General features: G+C 40.5%; 2 protein-coding genes across 22 annotated transcripts in view; one reads left to right on the top strand and one right to left on the bottom strand.

Moving 5' to 3' along the window:
- The window catches only part of LOC101744007 (coiled-coil domain-containing protein CG32809), a 305,604-nt gene that overhangs the window by 230,813 nt on the left and 57,471 nt on the right, over positions 1 to 17,320 (top strand). The gene's annotated exons all lie outside the window — the stretch shown is intronic.
- The window catches only part of LOC101736996 (uncharacterized), a 60,498-nt gene that overhangs the window by 29,330 nt on the left and 13,848 nt on the right, over positions 1 to 17,320 (bottom strand). The window contains exon 2 of one of the 2 annotated variants that reach the window (XM_038010816.2): positions 15,661 to 15,703. The exons of the other annotated variant lie outside the window; for it this stretch is intronic. Within the exon in view, the coding sequence (XP_037866744.1) occupies positions 15,661 to 15,669 (9 nt within the window). The 5' untranslated portion in view covers positions 15,670 to 15,703. The remainder of the gene's footprint in view (positions 1 to 15,660; positions 15,704 to 17,320) is intronic. 2 annotated transcript variants of the gene reach the window in all.

Genomic DNA, 17,320 nt, shown 5'->3' with positions numbered 1-17,320 from the left:
TCCAGTATAGTTACAACGGCTGCGCCATCCTTCAAACCGAAACGCATTACTGCTTCACGGCAGAAATAAGCGGGGTGGTGGTATCTACCCGTCCGGCCTTACAAGAGGTCCTGCTATCAGTAACTTAACACAAATGAGTAGTAAATTTTGTATTTTTTAATGATGCCTTCAGATTTATCCACCCAATAGTACTAAAGGGATTTTGTGTCTAAATTTTTTTTAACTTTTCTTACTTAATCAATATTATATATAAAGTTTAAAACTGTGTTTATGACGACAACATTGTTTCATTTGTATGTATACTTTTTATTTTTTTTAACCATAATTCTGAACATTAGTTTAGAACACTGAGCGTCACAAATCAACGAAATAATAATACATAAGACGATTATAATCTTGTTATATTTTAGTTAAGACAAATCTTTATTTCATAAAATTAAATACTAATTAATTGAACACGTTGAAAATAAATCTGAAATAAGATCGTTAGAAACTAATTAATTTAATGAATGAAAGAAAAATGTTTCAATTTATGTAGTTTATATAGTTACTTTATTTGTTAATTGTGTGATGAAACTAATTAAAAGGACGGCGCCGAGATACGGTTAGATGCGATGTGTCTAAAAGCGAAATTCTAAGGTTTCAGCAATCCCTATATCTATCTTGAACAAGTCTATTAATTTATAATTTAATCATAAACGTTACAACGCTGCTTAAGCAAATGCAGATTGAGTTAAATTCACAGATAAATTTATTCTAACATTAAATCGTGGCGTCTGTGTTTATATTTGATAGAGATTCTTCTTCTTCTTCGTCGCTTTCTTCATTGCTGAAGGTCGTGTCCCTGAAACTTGACCGTTGCCTGTCTCGTGAGCTGTTTCCATCTCGTCCGGTCCTCAGCTGCTCGAATGGCGGTTGCGACTGGCAACCCAGTTAAAGAGGTTACTTGATCACACCAACGGCTAGGTAATCGGCCGCGGGGTCTCTTTCCTTCTACTTTGCCCTTCACAATCACTTTGTCCAAGTTATCTGACTGTCGGCGGGCAATATGACCGAAGTAGCTGAGGATCCTCTGGTAACAGATTGTTGAGAGCCTGACTCGGATGCGAAGCTGATCCAGGATAGATTTATTTGTCCTCTTGGTCGTCCACGGAATTCGGAGCATTCGTCTCCAGCACCACATTTCAAATGCGTTTATTTTCTTAATAGAATTAGTATACTACCAAATAATAATATGATATATGTGTTCAATTAAACGTTCTTAACTTATTTCCGTGCTTACGAGTGACGTCATAAGTATGCTATGAATGAATAACCAAAAGCGTTAAATAACACCTGGTTTCAGTTATTGGTTCTGAAGAACGTTTCTGGATAATTAAATAGCAATGAAACGAAACTGTCGGATTACAAAACGGGTACAAAATTATTCAAAATATTGCCCGTTGGATGTAACTAAGTACACTCGAAAGTTCTGATGAGATCCTCTTTCTGTAGCGAAGATCCTCGAGAAGGTTGAAACGTGATCTGTAGGTACCTAAAGCACCTGCTATAAAATCGATCTGAAGTACTACTCTTGATTAATTCGAAGTACTTAAATATCATGAAAATTCTTTTCTTGGTAATTTAATGCTAAGCATAAAATTTAAATCGCTGGACTTTTTTAAATATGTTTATTATTAAAAATTAAAAATTCCATAAAAAAGATAAAAATTTTTTTTTGTGTTTTTTAAATATTTTTCCCTCGATAAAATGAAGCATAGATTCTCTCATTTCGATATGTGCACATTATAAGGAATCACACTGTATAATGAGCGAAGATGCAATCCAATAAAAAAATCTTAATCTTTTTTATGATACGCATATTAAGTGAAATTAATAGTCCCTGACAAAGTCATTGACGAAAAATGTAAGCAATTTGCAAGACCTTGTTCGTGCGAAATTCTAAACTGACGGGGCTTTATCGAGAATATTAAAGGCTTAAAGTATTACAAATAATCTAAAAGAATTTCGCATTAAAAATTATCCGGATCATTACCCATCATCTTGAACTATAGATTCACACGGATACAAAAATTAAACTAATCCAAGAGACGTTAAACACGAGGCGCAGTTTGAAATTCAGGCTTTATTCGGTGCTATTCTCATACTGTAAGCTTTAAGTTTAATTACGAAGCTGACCTATACAGGGTTTTTCGTATGCATATTGTCCCATTCGTTACGTGGTACTGAAGTCAAGGAGCGCAAAGCAAATGCTAATGCAGAGTGTTGGTGGTAAACAGATGGTCCCGAATAGCTTTGAGATCAGCTTTTCGTGAAACTACCGTCCAATATATTACAAGCGCTTTGTTTTATCTTCATTTACCAAGTTACGACATATCCATGCTTCCACTTTAAAACAAAAAATGCACGAGCATATTGTCGAGAGACAAGCTGTTTTTTAAAACCACACCGAACGCCGAACGGAATAATTGATATTGATTATAAGTTGCACTTAAATTTAATTTATTATTAAGTAATGTATTAAGCTAGTAAAACAGCAATAAAGGCTTATTATTATTATTATTATTATATTATTATAATCCACAAATATGTACTTATAAAGCTAACATTAATAATCAAATTTTACAATTAAGTACTATTAATGAATAAATGAAAAATATCAAAAAAAAAAAAAGTTTTTTTTTTATTGCTTAGATGAATGGACAAGCTCACAGCCCACCTGGTGTTAAGTGGTTACTGGAGCCCATAGACATCTACAACGTAAATGCGCCACCCACCTGGAGATATAAGTTCTAAGATCTCAGTATAGTTACAACGGCTGCCCTACCCTTCAGACCGAAACGCATTACTGCTTCACGGCAGAAATAGGCAGGGCGGTGGTACCTACCCGTGCGTACTCCCAAGAGGTCCTACCACCAGTGTAAAAACCAGTGATAAATCGTATAAAATCCTCCGTCGCATTAAATCGGAATAAGAAATTAATAAATCTGTTTTCATCAAAGAGATCACAGTAATACCACGGACGTGTTTAATGTTTTTCATATTAGCGACTTTTTTCTTTTGCTTTTGATATACAGATAAGCTGTCAGAAATCGGATATAGAACAAGATACTCGTGTCCGTCGGGCTCTAGAGACGTCCTACCGACATTATGGAGTTTTATTACCTTTAAAATAGTATTCGTTGCATCGCTAAGTAATCCTCAAAATTAGTTATCTAAAACCAAAATCAAATCGTTTCAAAGCATTTTATGAGCGAATCGTGTTAAAAGTTTAAACCTCTTCATTCACAGTAGATAGTATGGAAAATCGGGTCTTTATAAAGCTATTTTCATTTCTCAAAGTATTTTCTAGCTACAAAAAATAAGCTCTATAAAAACTAGCAAATAAATGTTAACCGAGACGTTAAGTGCAAAATAAGAAAAACGCTCAACTCAATTTTCACGACTCAGCGCAAGTAACTGCAATGTTTATATTAATTTCACAGAATTTAAATGTGAGAACATTTCAAAGCTACTAATCTCTTTCAAGGTTTTATTAGTATAATTCTATTCGACGAAAGAAAACGAGCTGAGATTTTGCTATTTTCTTAACTAAATAGTGAATTTAGTTCACGTTTTCTAAGCTGAACATATTTTTATAATATTATGAAATATTTCAAACACTGGTGCTTTTAGGTACCTCAAGCACCGGTTATCGTTCACGTCGAACCCGTCGCTTGCGACGAAGGGCTCGACGAGTAAATTAAGCCTCAGACACAGCCCACTGAGTTTCTCGCCGGATCTTCTCAGTTTCCGATCCGGTGGTAGATTCTGCAAAGCAGGGCTCTGGCTAGGGTTCATGTTAGCCATAGCCATAGTTAGTCATCAGGTTGAGCCCCGTGAGCTCACCTACTAGTTAATGCGACGCTGATGTAGACTCTCAAGCTTAGATAGGAAAAAAAAATCAAACACTATCTGGAACGGTTCGTTTGTTACCGGCGCGCTATAACATAATATGCCTGTTTTTGAAACCACCTTAAAACGAGTTCCAAGCGATTCGGCTTTGCCCTTGACATTGGCGACTTCTATGAGCAAAAATCACCACTTACTAGAAACCAGTTAAATCTGGATACCAATGCATAAATAAGATGTGGAAACCAAAACAATGGATTTTTTCATTAAGACATAGTACACAATATATGCCTCTTGTAATTTAACGGCATGTCGAGCCACTGTTCTGGCCTTATTAGGTAACACTACCCTCTTGCTGTTCCTGTGGACTAAGGATCTTCCTTTGAGTTTGAAAGCATGAATAGATACTTATTGCTTAAGCTTATTGTTACCACAACTAGACCGCCAACACTAGTAATTGAATTAAGGTTGTTCTTACAAGTCTGAAAACAATATTGCTTCGCGGCCGAAGAATGCGAAGCGGTCGTATCCAGAGATGCGTATTAAAGCGTCGTACCCCTAATAAAATATCTGAAAAGTTATGCGACGCGTAAAATGTTCGTATTACCCGGGTATCAATTCGAATTCAATAGACGTATTTCGTATGGCGAGACAAACGCCGCACACTGTCAGACGCTTGCGAAAACATGTAATAACACGAATGTTCGAAATTTCCAAATCGATCAGCGAACACAGTTCTGAATACCGGCTCTGTTACCGAAACGGTTCGGGAATACATCCGAATTCCTTAAGTCGGTTTATCGGCGGGGCGGCTACGATATCATTATGTCGTTGGCGGTTTTTTGTAATCAAAGCGGCTTCCGCGATCATGAGCTTCGCAACGCCTCTTTGCCTTCTGATATCGTTACCTCCCCGATCGAATAAGAATTTGTTGTGACTACAAATTTATTACCTACCGATTATAATTTTTTTTTTACAACGACCTTAATTTTTCTGCCATTTCAAATCGGTGAATTTTACTAGGTTTAATTTCCGGATCGATTATTCCAAAAAAATAATTTACCTAATTATTGATCCTCACATTCTATTATTTGCATATTAATGAAGCAAATATTATTTAGAAAAACATATTACTTTCCATTTAATTAACCTTCGTTTTTTTAAACTCGTCGTGGTCTAAAGGATAAGACGTCCGGTGCATTCGTATCTAGCGATGCACCGGTGTTCCAATCCCGCAGGCGGGTACCAATTTTTCTAATGAAATACGTACTTAACAAATATTCACGATTGACTTCCACGCTGAAGGAATAACATCGTGTAATAAAAATAAAACCCGGTAAATTACAATTCGCGTAATTACTGATGGTAGGACCTGCCGAGAAGCAGTAACGCGTTTCGGTTTGAAGGGTGGGGCAGCCGTTGTAACTATACTAGACCTTACAATTCTTGTCTCAAGGCGGGTGGCACATTTACGTCGTAGATGTCTAAGAGCTCCAGTAACCATTTATCACCAGATGGGCTGTGAGCTCGTCCATATTTATTGTTACGCACCTATTGTCCGCGAAAATGTTAATAAAACTTATCGTTCCACCTACTTTACTTTAACGAAGATTTATTACAATAATATACTATTTTGAATACGGTAAAACAGCATATCTATATAGTTCATGATTAAACGACTTTTACGGTTTAATCTCGTATAAATTATTCATTATTGCAAATTTCCAAGGTTTTTGTATTCGTTTAATTTTTTTTTTGTTTACACTAACTATGAATCCACAAAGATCACAGATAAATTATGTTTCCGATTTGAAAAAGACTAAGAAAATACTATAGAAATAAATGCCGATACGTGCACTAATCCGATTTGTGATTTGAAGCGGACACGGTGCTCAAATTATCGTATATATTGTAAATTGAAACCGTTCTCGGCTGTCTACAGACGCATCCTGCATATAGATACGTTAGCGCATCAGAAACATATTAACTGTCTCGCGTCCGTTTTCCGCATGATATGCTTTAACAATATACAGGGTGAGGCAAAACCGGTCCCGTAAGCGAAGTCAAACGGAAGTTATGGCAATTCGAGACATGAAAACATTTAAAAATCACATTGAAAACATTTACCGAATTGCGCGTTTTAAAAACAAATAACACCCGGAGAAAACAGTGTCGAGAGAACATGAGAGGCAGCTACCGGCTACATTCGCTTACTATTGCGGGCCCACAAGATACGACCTTACAAAAACTGCAAAGGATTAGAATTGAAATTAAGGAGTTACTTTATTTTGTATCTATGTTTTGTATTCAACATTGATATATTACTGTTCGACCATGATATTTTTTGTAATGGAAAACTTGCTTTTTTTTTGGAACGAAGTTCCTTATGGGACGATGCGGAGGGGTACCCTAACCGGGAAAAAACGTCCGTAACGTAAGATTTTTATTATTTATGTATATTCTTAGTATGATTATACAGTGTCTAATTTATAGTCTACGTGATGACGGTTATTATTATTATTATTCATATAAATATGTTTCTTTGTATATTATTATTATTGTATTTTTTTTTATATTATATTTTTAAATCATTATGAATAAAATAAAGTTGATAACTTTGAAAAGTATTTTTTTTTTTATTAATAAAAAAATCATAATAAAAAATGTATACCCGAATAATTATTTTCTTTATACCTCGAATTAAACTTAAAATTAATATTTTTATAATAAGGAACTTCGTTCCTACCCGGTGTCCCACGACACCACACCATATAATATAATGTAATATAATCAACATAATCATCAATAATTATTGATGTACATAAAGCTTATGATTGAATAACGCTCACAGACGCTAATCCTCTACAGGTGATTAGTGGTTAAATACTTCATGAAATAATCTTGGAACAATACCGTTATTGAATAACTTGCATAGATAGTTGGCAATTTGCATTGTTGAAAGCTTCGCTCAGATACCAGCAACGTGATTTAAGCCATCCGGATTATTTCATTAATTATAAAATGTGATAGCGTTGAGAGACTTACATTAATAACTCATCAACGCTGGACTTTGATCAATACCTTTATTTTAGAGATACTAACGAGCTTATTATATTATTATTGTTTTTTGTTTCGGAAAACGTTTTTGTAGCGACTTCATGTGATACCCGAAGACTTCGAATAGTTTCATTTAAGCTCTAAAATTCCCAAGCAATTGTTCTAAGCACGTCATTTTGGATCCTCCCGATCCACTAATAATGCTTTTAGGTACCTCAAGCATCGGTCATCGTTTTCGTCGAAACCGTCGCTTACGACGAAGGGCTCTACGAGTAAATTAACCCACAGACACAAAGCAGTGAGTTTCTCGCCGGACCTTCTCAGTGGGTCGGGTTTTTTTTGCTTAGATAGGTGGACGAGTTCACAGTCCACACACGTGTACGACGTAAATGCCGCCACCCACCTTGAGATATGAGTTCTAATGTATGTATTATAGTTACAACGGCTGCCCCACACTTCAAACCGAAACACATTACTGCTTCACGGCAAAAATATATTAGGCAGAGTAGTGGTACCTACCTAAGCGGACTCACAAGAGGTGCTACCACCAGTAATTACGCAAATTATAATTTTGCGGGTTTCATTTTTATTACACGATGTTATTCCTTCACCGTGGAAGTCAATCGTGAACACTTGTTAAGTACGTATTTCATTAGAAAAATTGGTGCCGGCCTGCAGGAATCGAACGCCGGTGCATCACTACATACGAATGCATCGGACGTCTTATCCTTTAGGCCACGACGACTTCAAACGACTTCAAATTATGGAAAACAATGATTTTGTTTCCTTTATATTATCATTTGAAATAATGTGAATGTGGAAGTTAGTTACTAAGTTACTTTGTTTGTTAACTGAATATCATAAAATTTTGCACACACATTCTCAGGAGTATAGAAAAGGCACAGCACTTTTCATCCATAACAAAAGTACTTTTCCCAAGAGAACTATATTTTCCTACACTAACGTGAGCGTATACATTTATAAAATCTAGTCTATAAAGCAGAAAAACTGTTCGTTGGCAATCCCGTCATTTGAAAGACTGAACCGATCTGGCCAAATGAGGTATATATAGAAAACAAAAAATTATGTTGACTTTCATTAAAAAAAAATATTCTGAAATTTTACACTTTACAGATTACTTTTCTTAATTTATCGCCTGTTAAATAAAACTAAAACGTCACTCGTGATAATTTTACTGTTATGTTTGCACAATAACAACCATGAAGTTCATGACGTTTTTAGATGCTTCAATCGGTTTTGTTCCAATTCATATATTTAATCGTACACTAGATTATTATTATTTTTTGGTCTCACGGAATCGCCGGACTTCCGCCCTCTATCCCCATCCATCATCCCATCATCCCCACTCTCGGAACGCCAGAACGGTGGTCGTCTGCGCCGCGACCACCAGCCTTCTCGGTTGGCAGGCTATCCAAAGCGCGCCTAGATAGCGCCGGTTTGAATTGATTATAACACGGAATACCCCGCTGGGTCACTCACAATCAGCGTGGGTCGACGATAGCCAGCCTTCCATCACCCAGATGCTCTTGCGTAGAACGCAAGCAGAGCAGCTTGCACGTCGTCTTCTAAGGGCCCCCTCGCCGGTCGGACTCGAAACGCCTAGAGGGCCAGGTCTTATGCGAGATCCACCTCCCTGGCCCCATCCATAATTCACTCTATCCAAAAGGACCGGGTGCATCGCCTCGAGGGTCCTGCGACCAACCGAAGGTTCGGCCATCCGCCTGGACCCACATGACACCATAGCCAATCTTTATTCTTGACTACCTCCACTTTTTCATCGCGTTGACAGCTCTAATGATCGACAAGAAGTGACAGGCAAAATGTTGCCGCTGTTAAAAAAAACTTACAAATCTATTCAAACATCAAAATATTAAAACAAAAGTACATTTTTTTATTATCATTCCACATAAATATTAAATCTCTTCAGAAACGTATCGATTGTAATCAATCCAAGCCAATACCGTGTTTTGTCTCTTTCTTTCGCATTCGAAGCTCACTGTCAATGCAAAAGTTAAATATGCCGGTACTATTCTTAGAGTCGTCGTGTCCTAAAGGATAAACAGTTCGGAAATTAAAAATATGCAAATTTACTGGTGGTCGGGCATATTGACAGCTCGAACTGGCTAAATAACACCGCCTTACTCTATTCAGTAGAATAGAGTCGGTTGTTCTTTTTTTATGAATGAGGGATTACTGGTGGACCAAAGGCCTTTCCAGTTTCACCAGGACAGGTGGGCGAGCAAAGGCTCAGCCAAGAGGAGTGGGATTTACTAACAGCTGCCCGAGCGCCTCCAAAGGAGACCTAACAATTCAAGAGTAACTGTTTCGCGAATAAATCTACTACCGGATCGGAATCGCCACCTGCTGCGAAGATCCAGCGAGAAACTCAGCGGGTTGACACATGCGTAAGGGTTAGTTAAACGGTTAAGACGTCAAAAAATAAAAACAAAAATAAAAAAAAGAAAGAGAAGAAAAAGCTCAAAAAGAAATTGGCGAGAGAGCTCAGTGTCGCCAATATGGAAGTCGACCAACAACCTCAGGAGGCCATAGAGGCCAACGTAACCGAAGACACCATCCCTCCACAATTGGAGGGTCAAACCATGCCTCAAGCCCAACCCGAGACGTTGGGCAATACTCTGCCCCCTCTTCCTCCCCGCCCTCAGCGCGAGCAGCGCAGCGGTCGGCAGGCCTCACAACCTGCCGGCTTTGCTGCATGGCTCCTCGCGCTCTGAGAGAAATTATCTGAGGTGATCTCCGGAATTATCCGCGAGATCGCCTCAGGAGCTAGCCCTTTCGGGGCTCTCCTGTCGGGGTTCTACCGAATGATTGCGCAGTTCAATGGCTAGCCAGGAACTGCGCATCATTTATTGGAACCCCGGCGGGGTAAAACCCCGCAAGAACGAGCTCTTGGTTCTCGCCCGGGAGTACAACCCTGAGGTTGTGCTCCTGGGCGAGACCAAGCTACGTCCTCGGGATGTGTTCAGGATTCCAAACTACTTCATGTACCGACGTGACGAGGTGAGTCCTGCCGGGACGCCGTTCAGGGGCACTGCGGCGCTCGTCAGGCGAGACGTGGTGCATGATCAGTTGGATTTGCTGGCCTTCACATCGACAAGGTCGATCGGTGTGAGGATCCACACCTCGGGGGGAGATATGCGGGTTTATGCCGCGTATAGACCCCCGGGGCCTGATTTCCACCCCGGGGACATAAGACGGGTCCTGAATTGCGACAGCCGCCCAGCTCTGCTGGTCGGGGACCTCAACGCGAAGCACGTCGCGTGGGGCTCCCGACTGAACTCAGCAGTGGGCAGGCGGCTGTTAGAAGATGCCGATAGGGGCGACTACTCTGTGGTCGGCCCCGACGAACCCACGCACATTCCGACCGCCGCGCAACTCCAGCCCGACGTGTTGGATGTGTGCGTTCATAAAGGGCTACGGTGCCCCTTAACTATTGAGGCACTGTACGACCTGGGTACCCCCCATCTCCCTATCCTGGTCACACTGGGAATGGGGCTTACCCGGGTTGCGACCTCGCCCCTACGACCGAAGGTCGACTGGGAGCTCTTTAAGAGACTCCTAGTCGACCTTCCCGTAATTCAGGACCCCAACACCCCTGAGGGGGTCGACGACGCGGCAGTCCGCCTTGTCGACTCCATCAGGGGAGCGATCGACCAGGCGACGACTCTTGTGCCCAGCGGCGGGCCCAGAGGTATACTCCCGGCCCATCTGAAAGCGATTATTCGCCGGAAGAGGGGCCTGAGGAGGCTCTGGGCGACAACTCGTTGTCCCAGGATCAAGCGCGAGCTTAATGAGCTGGAAGCGGAGTTGGCGGCGAAGATTAGCTCCTATCGGGGCTATGCGTGGGAGGAACGGATCGAGGAGGCCCGTGAGGACCCCTCGTCCGTGTCCCTCCACCGACTTTGCCGCCAGCTCTCAAATCGGCCTGCCCCGACTTGTCCACTCGTGGACGAGAGGGGCAACCGATGCTTCTCGGCTCAGGCCCGCGCCGATGTCCTGGCCGTAATGCTGGAGCGGCAGTTCGCTCCAAATAACTCTGCACCCTCAGAGGCCGCATTCCACCAATCGGTGGAAGAGAGCGTAGCAAGCCTACTCTCCTCCCCGGTGCCACCGTTGGGAGATGGTGATTTCATCACTCCCAGTGAATTGCGCCTCTCCATCAAGCGGATGAAGAGGCGCAAGGCGCCGGGCGAGGACGGTATTCCCTCCCTCGCATTTTTCCACTTCCCCGAAACGGTGGTGTCATTCACGACACGACTGTTCAATTCCATTCTGTCCACAGGACACTTCCCGGGAACTTGGAAATTGGGCAAGGTTATTGCCCTGCCCAAACCCGGCAAGGATAGGAGAAATCCCTCCAGTTATCGTCCGATCACTCTGCTGTCGCATATGGGCAAGTTGTTCGAGCGGCTGCTGCTGAGAAGGGTGTCGCCGCACATCCTTCTCAGACCCGAGCAATTCGGGTTTCGCAGCGGTCACTCGACAACGCTGCAATTGGTCCGCGTTATGCACCACTTGGCGGATCGGTCCAACGCGCGCCAGTACACGGCCGCAGTCTTTCTCGATATCGAGAAGGCCTTCGACCGTGTCTGGCATGCGGGACTGATCTACAAGCTGTTGCAGAACACGGACCTCCAGCACGCCTATGTGCGACTGCTGGGGTCGTACCTGGAGGGAAGATCCTTCCTTGTCGCGGTCGAGGGCGCAAAGTCGTCGGTGCGCCCAGTCACGGCCGGAGTTCCCCAGGGAAGCGTCCTGGCACCAGTCCTCTACGCTCTCTACACCAACGACATTCCCACGCTTGAGGGCAACCTCCAAGCGTGGGAAGCCGACGTAAAGTTGGCGCTGTTTGCCGACGACAGCGCCTACTTCTCGTCCTCTAATTTCCCCTCTGCGGCCATTTCGAGGATGCAGAGGCTGTTGGACCTACTGCCCCAGTGGCTGGACCGATGGAGGGTCGCGGTCAATGTGGGGAAGACCGCGGCTATCCTCTTCGGTCCGGTCCGCACAAGAGCCGTCCCAGGACAGCTCAGTCTCCGTGGAGTCAATGTCGAGTTTAGGCCCAGTGTCCGATACCTGGGAGTCAGTATCGACCGGAGTTTGAGGATGACCGCCCACGCCAAGTCGGCGTTGGCGGCCGCCCGCTATGCGAGGTTTCTCCTCCGGCCGGTGTTGGCCTCCAGGTTGCCGACCAGGACTAGACTCGGCATTTACAAGACGTATGTCCGTTCCCGTATCACGTACGCAGCTGCGGCCTGGTATCACCTCATCCCGCAGATCATGCGGGTGAAGTTACAGGCCCAGCAGAATCTGGCTCTTCGCACGATAGTCGGAGCAGGGCGTTACGTCAGAAATGACGTAATCGCCCGGGATCTAGATGTGGAGTCGCTCGAGGAGTTCATTCGGAGGCTAGCTCGTAATATGTACGAGCGGGCTGACGGTGGACCCCACGAGCATCTCCACAATATAGCTCCCTTGCACGCCAGACCACCTGATGGTCAGGCGCTACCAAGGGAGCTACTGGAACCCCCGGCTATGGTAAGATAGTCGGCTTAACCGGAGTGATATGGGAGTGCTCATAATGAGTGCCCCCATGGGACTGAGCTGTCCACACTCTTCATCTCCCCCCACACTGTTGGGGTGCCCCCCTATGGGGACCCATTTCTACCGCCCGTTTGGGTGGACCACTCCCCCTTAAGGGGAGTGATTTACGTTGGTCCCTCCCCGCGACGGTCTTCCCCTTCTGGGGAGCCCTTAGCGGGTGAGCGCCAAACTAGTGCCGCGGCTCCCCCTCTGACTTGTAGAGGTGGGGCCGCGGCATGGGGCCGGTGGCGGGCCCCACGGTGCTGACTGTTGTCCCGCCTTGTATATATTGTAAATAGTAGTAGTTAATAGTTAGTTTTAGGTTAGTTGTAGTTAGTTGTAGTTAGTGAGTAAGGAAAAAAAAAAAAAAAAAAAAAAAAAAAAATTCTATATATTCAAGCAGAGGACAGCAGCCGGCGCTGGGGTGCGTCGTCCGCGGGCATCGTTCCACCAGCAATCATCAAGCCCATCGTTATTATATATATGTATATATTTTTGTCGATGCGAGTGTGCCGAGCACGCTGCGAACAGCCTCCCTTAATCCCGTCTTGCAATAATTTCACCCCTGCCCTGTGTGGCAGGGAGCCCCGTCCCGGGTAGTGGGGTTTGCCCCGAGGCCCGTTCCGTGCCCCCGAAAGGGGGTACGACGACCCTTCTTGTCTTGTTGTTGTTAAACGGTGGGTTCCCCGCGATTAAATACATCCGCGAATTCGCAGATCTTATACGAGCGTTTAATTATTTTCTCGAATTTCATAAAACTGAGATTCGCAATATCAAATTCAAGAAATTATTAAATTTGACATTTCAAAACAATTACAAACACATTGTGGTTTGTAAATTGAAGTGAAATCTTTTAAGCCAAATGTCGAACTTTGTCATGTAACACGTTGAACGCACAGCGAATGTGCTTATTTGCTTTACCCTTTATGAGAATAAACAAAACATACTAAACTTAATGATTATGTATGCATGTATGTATATTATTACAAGATTATTTTATTGCACACAATAATTGACTATGATTCACATTTTTGTTCCGTATTAAGCAAGATAAAATTATATCAATTTCAAATAAATTGATGGACCAAATAATCATATGTAGTCATCAATTACAGTTCAATATCGTAAACCATTTTTTTTAATATTATTTAAAATCGTTCAGAGCTACGTTCAGAATTTGTATCTATGTAGGTACATAATGAGAAATTTTGAAGAAGTTTTAATATGAACGTTATGCTTTCTAACTTTATTAAACATCGCTAACATATAACATTATATAAGTCATTTTATGATCGATCATAATCTCAATTGTAACGTAGTAACGCCATTTAGTCATTATTGTATTAGTCACGACACGATTCCGATCTAAAATTTTCTTTTCAATTCAGTACATATTTTTTTTGTGATTTCTATTAATCTTAATAAACCGTTTAGCTTTAATCGTAATACGAGATTTTAGATTGTATCCGTTCATTAATTTTTATGTTCTTATTTAAAATACGCCTTAGATGTTATTGCGGGCTTGTGTTATGTTTCGGGTCGAAGGGTGAGTCTGTCCTTACACCATACACGCTGTAATAACTATCGTTGTCAGTAATTGAAGACCGGACTAGCTGCGAGCATATTCACCGTTAGTAAATAAATAACAAAATCTAAGATCGAGATAAAAAAAATTATTGCTTAGATGGATGGACGAGCTCACAGCCCACCTGATGTTAAGTGGTTACTGGAGCCCATAGACATCTACAACGTAAATGCGCCACCCACCTAAAATCTCAATAAAGGCCCAAAGAAATGAAGATGAAAGAAATGTGTGTTCACATAAAAAAATACTTTTTTTTATCGAAAAATAACGGTAATAACCCTCTGTTCTTATCCAGATTTTCAACTATCGAAAGTTTTATACTTAGTTGTAAGTAGGCTGGGATGTGCATCCGAACCTGGATTAATCTCCGATTTCAACGTGTCGCGTATCGTACCGTTTTTTGATTCCGTCTTTAACGTAAGCTTTTAGCGGATATGTTTTTTTTATTGCTTAGATGAGACTTGATTAACTTGGATTGGACGAGCTCACAGCCCATCTGGTGTTAAGTGGTTGCTGGAGCCCATAGACATCTACAACGTAAATGCGCCACCCAACTTGAAATATAAGTTCTAAGGTCTCAGTATAGTTACAACTGCTGCCCTACCCTTCAAACCGAAACGATTTACTGCTTCAAGGCAGAAATAGGCGGGGTGGTGGTACTTACCCGTGCGGACTCACCAGTAATTACGCAAATTATAATTTTGCGGGTTTGATTTTTATTACACGATCTTATTCCTTCATCGTGGAGGTCAATCGTGAACATTTGTCAAGTACGTATTTCATTAGATAGATTGGGACTCGCCTGCGGGATTCGAACACCGGTGCATCGCTAGATGCAAAAGCAACGAACGTGACGACTTCCAAATATTTCTCATTAATATACTAATGAATGAATTAATATACTAACTATTGCCTTAATGGCTATACCGAATAATTAATAAAATTTTTGAACGTTTGATAACCGTTTCAAAGCATACTGAATTGAGTTGAACAGAATTTTTGCAACTATGTTTTTTAAATATTGATTGTTTGTAGATTGATAATTAACGTTTATGGTTACTTTTCGTTATCGGAAAAAGTAGCTTTTCATTTTCAATGTGTCAGCTTAGAAATCAATTTATCTTTTGAATTGACTTTCACAAATAACAATTTAAAAAGAAATCTAAAATCTACTTATTTAAATTTTTTTGTGCTAGATCGTTCTAATAATTGTAAGTAAGTAACTCGACTCAATAATTAATTAAGTTATTCTGAGTGTTATCTTTGATCATATTTTAGTCTTTTATTTATTTATTCAAAACAACTTAGTCTTTTCTAAAACAAAAGTAGCTCGGCACGTATTCTACAAATTATGATCATTTCGCTTTGACACTAATTACAATTTAATGAATGCTAATTTTTCTCAAACGTCGCTATATAGAATATCTTATGCAAATAGTTTATTTAATATATTAACATACCTAATAATAATAACAGATAATATAGAATGGTATTCACATACTTACAGCAGACATTCCTTTCTTGTTTTTAATTTAAAACGTGTGTAATCTGGAACAAATTTCACATATACTATTCGCAGTAGTATTGGCTGTTCAAACTACGTAGAATTAAGAAATAAATTCATGCTTAGAAACACCTGAATAAATAACCAATAAATAAATAATAATAGTGTCGTGGTTGTCTTCAGGTCAACTACTGAAGCGATTAATTTGCGTATTATACTCTCATTTATCTATACATATAAATAAAATTGGAGCGTCTGTTTGTAATATTGAAATAACCGCTTTTTACTACATGCATATGAATGTAAATACGGCACATACACCAAAATAACATTTTTTTATAATTTTTACAATTCTTGTCTCTCTGTCTATCTGTTTGTCCCGGCTAAGCTCTGGAATGGCTGGGCCGGATTTGACGGTATTTTCACTGATAGGTAACTGATGATATAAGGAGTAACTTAAGCTACTTTTTTTAGACTAGCTTTGCTCTTGTACAACATTAATCGCGGGTAACATCGCGGGACTGAACTAGTTTTTAAATAAAATTAATATTGAAGACTAGCTGACCCGGCAGACTTCTTAGTGCCTGGACTTCCACGAATGATTCAAGACCAAAATTAGCCAAATCGGTCCAGCCGTTCTCGAATTTTAGCGAGACTAACAGCAATTCATTTTTATATATAGAGATAAGCTTGCTTAGCAGACTCTCAGCTTTTCTCTTCAAGGTTTCACCACATTGTAGGCCTCGCTTTGGAAATCACACTTTATTCGGCAATGGACGTCTTGAAATGTGCCTTGCTGTTCGCCTATTTCAATAGACAAATCCACAAACTTGTCTAGAGCACTTTAAAAACTAACAAAAAAAACAATACAAAACAAACAACTGAATTTGAACTGAAGGTTAAAAATAACTCAAATATCATATTCGAAATCTTGTGACATACATCTTCATTGTTTCTGTATAGATGTTAATTTTAGTTTTCAATAACGCGTGTTTTTTAAAGTTAACACAGATTGCGAACCTTCATAGTATTTGAACGATTTTCCCTATTTTAGGGAAAGTGTGATTACTGTGATTCACTTCACATTCGTACATAATACATTATGTATAATTCAATATGTTCTATAAAAAATATTTTTCATTGCATTTCAGCATTATAAAAACTTTTCTAGAAAAGTGCGCTATTTATTTGAACAACACTAATGAAATTCAAATATTAATTGAAAATTCAATTTAAAATAAATTCGTTTTTTCGACATTATTCGTTTTTAACTTGGACCACTTCTCGATGGCATAGGGCACTTAGCGACACAGTTAAAAATATTGCTTCACTGAACCGGATGGCGGATTTGCGGAAAGGTATGGCTCCGCTGTGATGCATTCGATGTTCAACAATAAAATAACGTACCTAGTAATAAAACTATAATAATGTATATGTCAAAGATCATAACTGGCATGACGAGAATGAGATACTTATTTTTTTGTTTTTTTAAAAGGCTGACGAGCGTCATTTTGTTAGTAACTATAATAATTAAATAGATCTCTTCAATATTATACTGTTTTAAAAAAAACAACACAAGTTAATTAACATACTAAAATGTCAGCATTCATGTTAACGTTACTAGCCGCCTACTAGATTGAAGTCACGCTACATAGCTATCG

Source organism: Bombyx mori, chromosome 1 (genome assembly GCF_030269925.1).
Source record: "Bombyx mori chromosome 1, ASM3026992v2".
NCBI lineage: Eukaryota > Metazoa > Arthropoda > Insecta > Lepidoptera > Bombycidae > Bombyx > Bombyx mori.
Note: the sequence above shows the minus strand (reverse complement) of the source record. Positions and strands in the feature narration are given on the sequence as shown.